Source organism: Streptopelia decaocto (assembly GCF_964273445.1).
Source record: "Streptopelia decaocto genome assembly, chromosome: 17".
NCBI classification, from domain to species: domain Eukaryota; kingdom Metazoa; phylum Chordata; class Aves; order Columbiformes; family Columbidae; genus Streptopelia; species Streptopelia decaocto.
In genome coordinates this window covers 6835355-6848394 of record NC_138672.1, presented here as the reverse complement: position 1 = coordinate 6848394, position 13040 = coordinate 6835355, and the positions used below count along the sequence as shown (strand labels likewise).

The 13040-nt window shown below is 52.2% G+C and overlaps 1 protein-coding gene across 1 annotated transcript; it reads left to right on the top strand.

Annotated features, from left to right (window-relative positions):
• Window positions 1–2128: 2128 nt before the first annotated feature.
• On the top strand, window positions 2129–11631 carry KYAT1 (kynurenine aminotransferase 1). The gene is made up of 14 exons (XM_082067586.1): window positions 2129–2243; window positions 4127–4248; window positions 6458–6516; window positions 7439–7589; window positions 7878–8027; window positions 8401–8487; window positions 8589–8717; window positions 8948–9068; window positions 9473–9549; window positions 9808–9897; window positions 10272–10458; window positions 10684–10760; window positions 11014–11100; window positions 11325–11631. Exons 2-14 carry the CDS (start codon window positions 4165–4167, stop codon window positions 11391–11393), a joined length of 1368 nt encoding a protein of 455 aa, XP_081923712.1. The 5' UTR covers window positions 2129–2243; window positions 4127–4164; the 3' UTR covers window positions 11394–11631.
• Window positions 11632–13040: the final 1409 nt, after the last annotated feature.

Below are 13040 nucleotides of genomic sequence, written 5' to 3'. Positions count from 1 at the left end.
TTTAGGGAATAGAGGCACCTGGACCAGTTCAGTGAAGAAAGTCTGGCGAACATCTCGCTGGATGCCTCAAATAAAAAACAGGGGATACAGCTAATATCACCATCAAGACTAGTTAACAATAAGAGACTTAAATTACAGCTTTTACACTTTTTCCTTAAGAACCAACCTAGGTGACATTTCCAAAGTGGAATATTTTGAAAACCCTGTCCCATTTCTCTAACAACAGTTCACCAAACTGAGGCCACTGAAAAACACAGCGTTTGTTTCCTTGCAGCAGGAATAGTAACACCCATGTGTTACGAGGATATATCCAACAGTAATTTTGTGGTACCTGAAAAAAGAGGCTGATTCACTATATGGTTATTTTCATTTGCTGACTCATTGGAGGACACTGGGCAGCATCATTTTTTAAAAAACTTCATAAAGGAGGGTTCAAAGGCATTAATTATAATGTCATTAATGTACAAGAGGCAGTTCTGAGTGGTTAAGTGCGGCCAATTTTAACTTGTATACACCAGTGATCACTGCTGTAGTAAAATAAGAATATGTGTGGCTTTCTAGGAACATTATAGGTTTTAGCATCCTCCTGTAGCCATCGCCACAGGACACGTACCAGGGGAGCTGTGGTCCCTTCTGCCAGGGGACATGATGTAGACACTTATCAGACCACTGCAGTAGCTGGATTTTTTTTAAAAAAACTGTTATTATGAAGAATTGTTCATGTCTAGATGCACTTGTTAAATTAAAATGACCTGAAGAAAGAGAGGGTCCTAATTTTCCTTGAGTTTCACAGCACAAGCTCCCAGAAGGCCAGGCAGTGTCCTCTTCCTCGCTGGCCACGTGCATATCATCCACCAATTTCTGCTGAATTTCAAGAGGACATTAAGGCGAAGTTACATGTTACTGTTGAACCAATATAAAGGGCAAATCCTGCCAAAGAAGGTGGGGGCTTGTGCTCATGTCCATTCCTTTTTGTCCCCACTCCTCTCTGCTCTGGCCCTACCCAGTCCTCTATTTCCTTGCAGCACCTTTAGCACTCACACCCACCTGCCCTGAGCCCGTTCAACCCACGGACCTGACAGAAAACTGTCTGCCTTTCTGCAAGGCTGGCGGAGGAGAGGGCGAAGAAAGCAGGGGGGGAGGAAAAAATGGCACTGAGCCATTCGCTGGCTCAGGACGTGCCCTGTACGTTCATACAAACACAAGTTTTCCTCCCATCTGTTTGTTTCAGTGTTTAACAGAAGTTTAGAAAACAAAGAGTTTGCCTCTGCCTGCACTGACATTCCCTCCTGTTTAGTCACACAGGGATGATGTGAGACCACAACCAGCTGTCAGAATTCGGGAACCTCTGGCACAGCAGACGTCCGCCGCTCCCCTTCCCCGTGGCTCAGTTTTTCCTACTGTGAAAGGGAGACGGTAATTACACAACCTGATTCATCGGTGCACATAAAGCTTTGTCTCTAAAGGAAGAGGGAAGCTGGGAGAGGACAATTTGCTCTCTACATCTCACTGCAGCAATTGTCACCTCTCAAATGGCCGATGGAGAGTTCAGCTCCTGCATCCGTGCACTGAATCTCCCCTCGGAGGCTGCTGGGTGTCCCCCTGCCCATCCACAGCCCAGGGGCTGGATGATGTTGCAGGATCCTGCTTTAGGTTGTATCATGGACATTTGGGCATTATCCTCTGATGAACCTAATGCTGATGCCTTCACCCTCTGTACCTGTGATCCATTCTTTTCTCTAATAATATTAAGCCTACAGGGTGAAATATTTGAGAGTATCTGACTTAAAAAATCATTTTTCAAAAGACTGAAGGCTCCACTCAAAGGAAATTCCCCGTCATTGCTATGCCAAAGTAATTATAGCCATACCACAAAAATTATCCTGCTATAACGATGTCAGTATGAGCCTCCATCTGAAAAAATATGCTGAGATATCTTCCCAGGCAGCCAAAGTCCTCTGGCAGCTCTGCCCCCAGGAGGACGGGACCTGTTCCCAAAAGCCCTCGCCTCCCTCACCCGGTGATCTAGAGAGCAACCGGTCATCTCCTCCTGCCCGGTACGATTTTCCCCATCGAGTGTTGTACTCGACTCCTGCCTCCCTGCAGCCTCCGCGGCTCCTCCCAGGAAGTCGCAGCTGCAGCTGCAGCATTTCGGAGCCGGGGAGAGAGCGGCATGTGTGCAAATGCAGCCGGGGCGGTTGTGTTGGACTTTCGCAGCGTAAGGCAGCGTGGCCAAGCTTGATGTAAGTCAGTTTTTACCCCAAACCATCCCTTCTTGGAACTGCCTTGTGCCTACATGTGCACGCTTGCTGGCTGCTGCATTCGTGCATTATGGTGTCGCGCCCCACGGTGTGATGGGGTCAGGGGGCCCTTGTCCTCAAAGCCTTTTGGCTGCACAGCACTGGGGAGGTACTTGGCGAGCACCGGGACGGAGGAGACGGCCGGTGCCTGCTGGCTGGAGGGCAGGAGGTGGTGAGCAACAGGTCCCCGCAGTGACCTTTCGGCTGTCACCTCCGAAATCCTCAGCGCGCTCCGTCCTGTGCACCCCGCCACGGCGAGAGGTGCCCCTGGAGCGTTCGTACAGCACGGCCTGACTGCCCGCCCAGGTGAGAGGCTCCCTGAGCCCTTCCCACTGTTTTTGACTCTCTGGTGTCTGACCCCACTCCAAAATACTGCCCAGGGCTGGGGGGGTGAGGCAAGAGCCCCCTGCCCTAGCCTGGGTCAGCAGCTCCCGACCCAGCTCTCTGCAGGAGCCGTGTGTCCAGCTCTTGTACCAGCTCTGTAGTTTTCCGTAATCCAGTGAAGCCTTTTTTGCTGCCACACTTTTGTCACCCAGAGGGTTAATCCCCTTATTCCAGCGCTCATTTGCTTTGCATCCCAAAGCAGCATCCCCCCACTTCTCAGCACCCGTCCCCAACATGCAGCTGTCCCACCACAGGGACAAGGTGGGTATTTTGCAGCCCCCAGCAATATTCTGCTGTGCCTTCCCATTTTTCCATAATTGTGCTGTTTTTTTCCCCACCTGGCCAAAGAGCTATAAAACCCCACTGGTCTCAGCTGGCAGTCGCTTTGCCCTTGTGTTAGAAATAACACGAACTGCAAGCAATGGGGACACACATTCTTCGCATAATGACGGAAAGTGCACCCAGCAGTACTGAGAACTTACTTGTGGGCTGGCCAGCTTCAAACACAGTTTAATTTCTTTTTTGTCAGCTAGGTAAATTAATCCACAGCTGGTAAAAATAAAGGTGCACGCATCCTCCAAACTCACTGCTTTTGTCTCAAGTGCCTAACAAAAGATTTACTTATTTTAGCGGTTAGCAATGCTGTAACACAGTTGAGGGGACCTGCAGTGAAGGAATAGGCTGCATCTGGCAAATAAATTAATTTGGGGCCTTGAAGGAAAATTAAACACCAAAATCCCTTTGGAGATGGAAGCTGGCATCTTGTTAATCAGAATAAAACCTGTGATTAAGCAGCCTGGAGCGGCAACAACTGAGAGGTTGGAGATTCTCAAAAATAGCAGCACTCTTGCTTTGATTTTTTTTTGTAACCTTAAGAACATGCAGGAAGAGGAAGGGATGGGTTTGTGCAGAGGAGGTTTGCCCAATGCACATCCCTCAGGCCCCTTGTTTCACTTGCCAGGCCCAAGGGTCCGGGTGCCCGCGCAGCCCTGCCCAGGCACAGCCCCATCGGTGGGGAAGGTGAAGGTGCTGCAGGGGAGGAAGGGCAGAGGTGAGAGATACCTGGATCAATGAAACCGAACAAAAGCTGAGGTTGAATACCCAATTCCCAGAGAACACCCTCTCACTGGTGTCTGTACCACTCTCCCAGTGCAGAGGAAAGTGGGGGTAACTTGAACTGGAGGGAGAGGAGGCAGAGGCCATGGTTAACCTTATGATCCTGACTTTGTGTGTCATGGGCACAAAGTACAGTCCTGGCATTGTTTGACATAGCAGTGACAACACACAGAGCAGCTCGCTCCCCGCTTTTCCTTGCTGTGGCAGAATAACCACAGCTTTGGGTCTGGACCTGCCTCGTCCCTGGGTACATGGAGCATTTGCTTTGCCCCTGCACCCATGGAATGGTTATCTCACCCTCTGCTTTGTGTCTGGGGGAAATGCAGGTCCGTGGCCACAGCAGTGAGACAGCAGGAGCCGTGGCATGCTCAGGAGAGCGGGACCGTCTCTGCGTCACTTCTTGCTGGAGAGGAAGAGCGGCGCTGGATATAGCTCGTACTCCGGCGAGGTATTGAATGCCCAGCGTGACTGTTCCTGGCCGGGAGCCTGGTCCTGAGGGACCTCACAGCCCAGGAGATGGACTGGGCAGCGGTGGCAGACAGGACACGTCAGGAAAACCCACACTGGTGCCATCTCCTCTGTACCCCCGTATTTCCACGTGGCCTGCTTAAAGGGAACATCTCATAAGCATCCTTCATACAGAAGAAAGATCATTGTGGGGTTGCCTCATCTCATGGTCTTGTCTGCTAAAGCCTCTTGGGTTGCAAAGTGCTTAGGAAATATCAGCATCCCTCTTGGAGATGCAAACATGCAGAGCAAGGAAATAATGTGCAGCTGGGACTCAGACAGATTGCAGCTGGAGAAACACAAAGTTCAGTTTGGGGAGCAGAACAGGCTCAAACAGATTTGGGGGCCGTGTGGCCCCGAGCCTGTGCTGCTCTCCAGCCTGGTGCGCAGCAGCCTATGGCATCATCATTCAGGCTGGGGGTGGGATGGAGGGAACATCAAAGGAAGAAAGTATTTGTCATTTCCCTTCCTGAAAGGCCTTTCCTCACAGCTGGGAACTTCTAGGCTTGAAGCACTTTGTTCCAGCCTACCCCCATCACACTTGCCAATACCATTAAATTCTCTGAACTGGGGCCAGGAGCTGTTAAATGTTTCACCTCCAGCTAACTTTTATTTCCCGAGCCACAAATCCTTCTACTCCCACCAAAATCAGCTCAGGCACTGGGTCTTGTTGATGATAAGATCCATGAGCTTGTGCAGCAAGAGCAAAGCAGGGGGCTGGGGGAGAGGAGTGGGGCTCCCACAGACCTGGGGACGCAGCGACTTCTGCTCGCCCTTGGCCAGCTGCCGGCACCACGGGGAGCACAGAGTCCAGCCGCTGCCCTCTGAAACACAGATAGCTCTGCCAGGTTTTTGCAAAGATCCCTAGAGACGGTCGAAGCTGGATAAAAAAATCCAAAGACCTCAACGCAAAATATCTTTGGGGCACTTTTCAAATTGTGGTGCGGCCCTCTGGGAACGGCAGAGTTGAGCAGGTGAGTGGGGGTTACGCCGCAGCTGAGCCGGGAGAGGGGGCTGACCTGGAATCCCCCCAACAATCCTGGCAGAGCACAGACCCTGTCCCTTCACATCCCAGCTCTGCACCTCACCTCTCAGCTGCTTTCACGTGCCCTCCTCATCCCTGTTCAAATGCATTTTATCTGCTGTGGTGACGATTGTTTTCTCAGCTCATTGCTTCAGAGAAACCCTCCTCATGTCCCCACGCTGGCTGTTCTTGGTACATTGAGCACCATTTCTCTCTATTTTCCAGTCCTTTTGCTGTCTAGTTACCTTTTTCCTGCGCTGTCGTGTCACATAATTCTGCCTCTGCTGCTTTTCATCATCCTTGTGATAAATTCCCCATCGAGCACATCTGACTTTCTCCCACTGTGCTTATCTGACTGGAAGGACGATTTTGCCTTCAATGTTTCCTATTGTCCTTCTTCCCACTCCCCCTGGCTGGGTTGCACATGGAAATTAGATATGTCAGGCGAACAGTGCCTTGGTACCTCCGTACATCTGACTGACCCGTGCGCTGTGCTCCCCTCTTGCCTGGCCCCAGCTGCTGTCTGGTTTTGCCATGAACTTCAGGTGCAGAAACCAGGGGTTTGTTTGGCTTCTAGAGCAACTCCTTTCACCAAGGGCTCCAGTAGGATCAAATACTACTCCTGCTACTCCTCTTGAGTAGTGTAGAATAGAAAGTTTTTTCTTCTAAGAAAAGGGGATATTTTGTGGTCTGTAGGAGGGTTCTTCTGATGGAGGACAAGGGAGGCGATGGAAGGCTGAGAGCTGGGGTCACTCGCCTGGCTGTTACAGCTTGGCTGAGCTCATTTGACCCCACGATTTATTCCAACTGAAAATGAGGTTTGAGTGTACTCACCCTTCTTTTGTCCATTTGTTTTCTCAATTCTTGTCAAAACTTGTAAATGAAACATCCTCCTCTGCTGGCTCTTGTCTGTTTGGTCTTTCATAAAAAGTGTTTGAAGCTTCTTCCAGAATCCACTGCATCAGCGCTACTGCTCTGAGCTCAGTCAGCAACCACCCATGAAGCAATACTGAAGGTTACACCTTCTATTGGGAAAAATATACCTGGGAGGCCACGTCCCCTTTGCATGTGACCCCATTGCCATTAGTAAAAGCTTAAAACTCACTCACTTTCTCTCTCTTTGCAGGCAAAAATGTCAAGGCCAGTGCAAGCTCGGAGGCTGGAGGGAATAGATAAGAATATCTGGTGAGTTAAGAGAATACCTGGTTTACCCTGGTTATAGATGTGTTTTAAGGCAGCCTGACACCAGATAGACTCTGCTGCAGCCACACAGCACAGAGCAGCACGGTTTCCCTCAGCTACTTCACATTTGTTTAGGAAACACATCAGGATAGGTTTGTCCTGGGAGGCTTTACCCTGGCTCAGCTCTGCACCTGCTGCTCGAACTTTGTGCTGTCTCAGGTGTCCCGCACCATCCTGCGGGAAGGCACCTTGGAGCACGTTGTGCCCCATCTGTCCTGTCCACCCGAATGACCCCAGCAGCACCCAAATCCCAGTTTGGCTTCAGCCTGGCATCTGCTTCAAGCCCAGCCTAAGGGGACTGCAGAGAGGCAGGCGATGGGATGCTGCAAATGCCATTCCCAACCTGCAAGGTACAGACATGGGGAAAACTGCATGCTTGAAGAGGAGATTTAAATGGGCTTTCCCCAAAGCCTTGCTGTGCCTGGTTTCAAGCTACAAACTGCCTGTGAGTCGGCTCTTGTTTGAGCCAAGCGCTGAGTCCAGCCTGCCTTTCCCGCTTACACCTTCACAGGGTCTAGATGCTAAATTTTACAGAACTGATATGAGCTTGAAAACCAGAGACCTCTCCTGCCCGGTCTGGTCTGCCCAGCAGCGGCTTCATTTGTGACCGTGCACCCAGACACCACAACGGCTGTTTCCTTCCAGTACAAATTACAACCACCCCCAGTGCAATCATGCCTCGTGCTTGTTTTAATTGAAGCGAGTCTGAAATGACCTGTGCTTGGTCCCATCCAGCTGTGAGCAGCGGGATGGCTCCACGGGACGGACACCAACCTCGCTCACTGCCAAAGGGACGCTGGCAAGCAGGGTGTACTGCTCAGACCCACTGTAAATGCTTTTCTTTCTCTCCCTTTCTTTCCTCCAGGGTGGAGCTTGTCAAACTGGCTGCCACCTACTCCACGGTGAACCTGGGCCAGGGTTTTCCTGACTTTCCCCCCCCGGACTTTCTGACGGAGGCAGCTGTGAGAGCCCTCAGCGGGGAGAACCACGCGCTGCACCAGTACACCCGTGCCTTCGTGCGTGGACAGACCCCCTCCTCGGCAATCCCCCCTCACTCCCCGTTAGCCTTGGCCACTTCAGGGCTCACCAGGCACCAATAAATGGGGCAAACCACATGAGGCAAAACACACACCCAGCCTCAGCCCGTGCCCCCCGCACCCAGGGCTGTAACACCCCGATTTACCAGGGTGTTTCAAGCAGCTGGGTTGGAAGATGCCCTGCATGCTCAGTCACCCTTCCAAGGGCTCATCCATGATTTAGGAGGCTTCTGCAACCCTGTTCCCACCCCTCCTCTCACCCCACAGGGCCACCCACCTCTGGTGAAGGTCCTCGCTCAGTTTTTCGGGAAGCTGCTTGGACGAGACCTGGATCCTATGACCAATGTGATGGTGACTGTGGGGGCATACCAGGCGCTTTTCTGCTGCTTCCAGGCTTTCGTTGATGAAGGCGACGAGGTAACCCAAGATTTGGGCTTGTTGCACAGGCAGCCTTCCCCCAGGAGAGCCCTTCTTGGCTGTGGCTCTGCCAGCAGCTGCAGGCTGGCTTTTATTGTCCTTTTCCAAAGCAGAAAGGGTTTTATCCCCATTCTCCAGTATCTGAGCATCCAAAGGAAAAAATATCTGCTGCAGGGCATTGTCTCTTTTCTGCATGAGGCAAAATAACCCCTCCGTGCTGAGAAGTGGTGTTCTTCACTGCCCACAGGCCATGCAGATTCTTCATTACAGTAATTCAAGGATTAAAACTACCTGTCCCTCCCATTGCTCTCTGCACCCCTCAGGGAAGGTCTGAGCAGGGCCAGGAGAGCGCTGATGTGTCCCTTTCTTCCAGGTGATAATCATTGAGCCCTTTTTCGACTGCTATGAGCCGATGGTGAAAATGGCTGGTGGTCTGCCCGTGTTTGTCCCACTGAGACCGGTGAGTGGGTGGGAGCAAAGCAGTTGAGGAGGGAAGAGGTGAATGGTAAGCAACACATAGAGGTAGCAAAGCAAGCCAAGATTCTCCTCTATTCTCTCTAGAAAGCTCCGAAAGATGGAAAATTGATGTCTAGTGCAGACTGGCAGCTGGACCCAGCTGAACTGGCTTCCAAATTCAGTGAACAGACAAAAGCCATCGTTCTGAACTCACCCAACAACCCCCTGGGCAAGGTAACACCTCTGGCCTTGCTGTGGCTGGCTCTGAAAGCAGCTGGGGTGCTCAGCTCACGCACACTGTGCCCATGCTTCTGGTGGTTTGAAGCTTGTGCCAGCAGTGGCTTTGCCCCATTAGACCATTGCAGCCAGTTCCTGCCTGCCCTGATTTGGGAGGCGGTGCAGGCAGGGCTGCAGCCATTGCAGAGACGCAGGGACATCTCTGCTCCGCTCCCTGCCCGCTGCAGGTGTTCAGCCGCGGGGAGCTGGAGCTCATCGCAGACCTGTGTGTGAAGCACGACGTCCTGTGCATCAGCGATGAGGTGTACGAGTGGCTGGTGTACGACGGGAAGGAGCACGTCCGCATCGGTACGGAGGACGGCTCGGCTGAGCTCGGGTGGCTCCTCCGGGTACAGCATCTTCAGGGAAGGAACTGATGGTTTAACTGGGCTTTCCTGGAAATTACACGGGCTGCTTGCATGCACAGCTCTACTGGGCATGTCATTGTTGCAGGGTGATGGTGCTTGGCACCTCTGGGAACCACTGGGGCTGGGTACATGTGTATGAAAACAATTACAAAGAGATGCACTTGAGAAACCTGGCTGCCTGCTTGGGATGTGCTTTGAGGCTCATCAAGGTGAAAGATGTGCTGTGAACACAGGTGTTCACCATGGGTTATGGTGGGCAAAGAGCTCTCACCATGTTATTAATATAGACCAGAAGCAAGGACGCTGAGCTCCGCCATCAGCATTTCTCTCTTGTTTCCTTGCCAGCCAGCTTGCGAGGGATGTGGGACCGCACAGTGATCATTGGGAGTGCTGGGAAAACCTTCAGTGTTACTGGATGGAAGGTGAATTCCCCTGTGTGGCGTCTTCTGTTCTCCCCATCCCCGTCCTTTCACTTCAGGGCAGGGATCCCATTGCCACAGCGTGGCACTGGGGACACTCCTGCTGCACGCTCGGCTTTGAACCTCAGGGTCTGAAAGTACCCAAGCTGCTTTACGATAGCTCTGTTTTGAAAATACAATGAAGCCAGCACAGGAAAATAAAGGGGACCCCAAGCAGGCACCCAGAAACTTCTCACTTTCCTCCTCCTCTCCTGACCACAGGTGGGCTGGACGGTGGGACCCAACCGGCTCCTGCAGCACATCCGTACCGTGCACCAAAACTCCGTGTACCACTGTGCCACAGTTGCCCAGGTAAGACTGCAACTGGCTCTGCAATCCCCAAACCCCAAAAGCAGGGGTGAGAGAGGCTCCTTCTGCCCATGGCTGACCTGAAAGCCACAGACAGGGTCATGTGCAGTGCCCTGGAGAGGCTCCTTCCCCTCTCCCTGCAGTCACCCCATGACTGGGAGGAAGGGGAGAGTCCAACCTGCCTGCGGTATGTTCTTTATTTTGCATTGGCATATCCAAGGGGGCATGTGGGGGGGGGCTGGAGGCAGAGAGCTTGGCTTGCTGCCATGAGAAATCCCCCCCTGCTCCCTCATCACCTGTGAATTGCATCAGAGCGAAGTCTCCAGGTCTCAAGCTGGCCTTGACCATCTTACCACCAGGTTCCTCTCTCCTCGCAGGACGCCGTGGCTCAGGGTTTCCAGAGGGAGCTCGAGCTCTACGGGAAACCAGAAAGCTACTTCATCCAGCTTCCCAAGGAGCTGCAGAAGAAGAGAGACTGGCTGGTGCAGAGCCTGGATGCTGTGGGGATGAAACCCATTGTCCCCGAGGGCACATACTTCTTGGTGGCAGACATCTCCCAGTTCAGTGAGTCTGTGCGGCTGCAGTTTTGCTCAAGCAGGGCTGAGGATGTGGGGGCAGCTCGGAGTGGTACCACCAGCAGGGACAGAAACCTGCATAAAGCGCCACCAAAGCAGGATGGACAACAAACAGCGTGTTTCCCCTCCGAGCTCGCAGAGGCCGTGGGTTTGGGGCTTGGCTGAGGCAAACGGCAGCAGCCCCCACCTCCACACCGCTGTGCTTCTCCTGCAGAATCCGACGTCCCCGATGTCCCCGACTCCGATGAGCCCTACGACTCCAGATTTGCAAAGTGGATGGTCAAGAACAAGGTAAATGCATCTGCCTCTCTCTGCTGTGTTTGCCCCAGGTGTGCTTGTGCCCTCGTGGGATCCAGCAGCACAATCCCACTGCCGGGGCTGGCAGATCACTTGGGGGTGCTCAGCCTGTCTGTCAGCAGCTGAGCTCAGCTCTGGTAGGCTGAGCTCAGGCAGAGCAAGCAAACAGGGCACCAAGGGCATTTACGAGCCCATCCCTGAGACTTCCCAGCAGTAAGTGGAAGCTCCACGCATTTCCCCTTCCCAGGGACTTGCCACCATCCCGCTCTCCAGTTTCTACTGCACGGCACACAAGAATGACTACAGCCATTTCGTCCGGTTCTGCTTTGCAAAGGTGAGATATGTGGCAATGTAAAGGGAGTTGAGGGTGGGAGTAATAATCAGGGCTGGTTTAATGAGATAAATGCAAGAAGAAATGCATTAGAGCCTGAGTGGTGGCATTGCAGATGGTTGTGATGTTCCAGAATGAGAATGGGATTTTTCTGTAAACGATGACTGCAGTGAAGGGAAAGGGGATTTGGCTGGAAGCTGCTGACCAAACCTGTGGTATCTGTTTAGGAGGACGCTACACTGAAGGCAGCAAATGACATATTGCAAAAATGGAAACAGGAGAAAACCAGTCCCTGAGCACACTGGAGAGAAAGCCAGGCTCTCTTGGTCCTCACCTGCCATGACTGCTCTTCCTCCTCTTCCTTTGCTTGGCTACAAACTTTGATACATCCTTATTTTTGTTCTTTCAACTACATTTTCTGTCAGATGAATGGTTAAGGTCTGCCAGGCCCAGGGTCTGGGGGACACTTTTTGTCACTGTGAAACGGTTGCACTGTTCCTTGCAAAACATGAGTCTTCACATGTGCTGCCAGTACTTGATGTATCTTCTTACTATGTTTAAAGACTTGGCTAATCATTTCTGGGATACATCAGGAAAACACAAGGTAAGGTTCACTCCTGGGGTCTTTTCCACCACCAAATTCTGAAAACATGTTTCAGGACTTACTTTTAAGGCTGTTTGGGGGTTACTGGCTTGTCTTGCTCCACATACCCACTCACGTACCCCAGAACACAGGCCAGCATTTCCACCAGCACCTACATTCCCCATGGGAACGTGCAGTATCACCACTCGTCAGTAGGTTGATTCTGATGATCCTGAAAATTATAAACCCAGCAAAATGCTATTTCCCATAATTAACAATTTTCCCTTTTCTTTTTTTCTGTACATCTCTGGGGAAAGCGACTGCAAATTGGTAACTGGCTCCCCCAAGAAAATAGGCTTTTGTGTAACACCCAGTTATTGCCAAACCTTCCCAGTGCATCCCAAACCATCCCTGGTGCTTCGTCAGGGTTCAGCAGCACTGCACAGGCTGCAAAGCAAAACCTTCAGGCCTTTGACCAACATAAGCAGTGGCTGGGGAGGAAGGACACGGTGGCCCAGGGGCGCTCCTGGCCCCGCAGCCTCCCGCCTGCCGGGCTGCTGCGTGGTAGGGCAACATAAGCAGTGTTTTGAAAGTTAATTCTTGCATCATTCTCAATTTTAACCTGGATAGGAACGTAAACCTGCATCATCAGTCACACAGGAGCTATGTGCAACGGACTGTGCGATAAGTATTTATGGCTGTTAAATTATTAAAGAATAATTATTGCAATTATTAAAGAGTAAGTGTCTCTGTAATGATTACAAGGCTAAGGCAGCCACCTGTGCAACATCTGCATTGCATCCCGCTGTGGTGGCTGCTTGTCCCACCCAGGCCAGCGAGCAGCAGCTCTGCAGGTTTTCTGTGTTGGGCTGCAGCTGGTGGGGCCGATTTCCCTGGAGCGAGAGCTGCACCGACCCGCAGGGGCGAGGGAGGGGGACAAACACCCACCGGCTGCCTTGGCCTATGGGAGACACATCTGCTCTCACCTGCCTGCACAGCCTGAGTGGGTGAGGGTGCTGCTGAAGGCTCTTTTGCACCCACGCACATGCCAAATACTAGGAAGGCTGCAACCACCGAAACAGATAAACAACCATGAGATTAAATATTTAGCATAAAGATCACTTGCAACATCCCCATGTGCGTGGGCTCTGGCTCTAGGCCTTGACACACCCCGCAAGGGGCGGGGCACATCTCCCCATCCTTCACCACGCACTCAGCGCTTGTGCAAATACACCCAGGTCCAGGCGTCCGGGTTTTACTCACGCCCGCAGTGCCCCCCGGGTCACCCATTCCCCCGCAGACCAGGACAGCCCCTGCTTAGCTTCGCATCCCGCGCGGGCGATTTAAACCCTGGCCCCGC

What these genes read in the sequence shown, in the direction of transcription:
- KYAT1 (XM_082067586.1), top strand. Translation starts at nt 4,165, where the DNA reads ATGCTCAGGAGAGCGGGACCGTCTCTGCGTCACTTCTTGCTGGAGAGG. An exon ending in TCGTTGATGAAGGCGACGAG is followed by an intron (nt 8,028 to 8,400) that starts GTAACCCAAGAT and finishes CCTTTCTTCCAG; the next exon opens with GTGATAATCATTGAGCCCTT. An exon ending in AGTGGATGGTCAAGAACAAG is followed by an intron (nt 10,761 to 11,013) that starts GTAAATGCATCT and finishes TCCCCTTCCCAG; the next exon opens with GGACTTGCCACCATCCCGCT.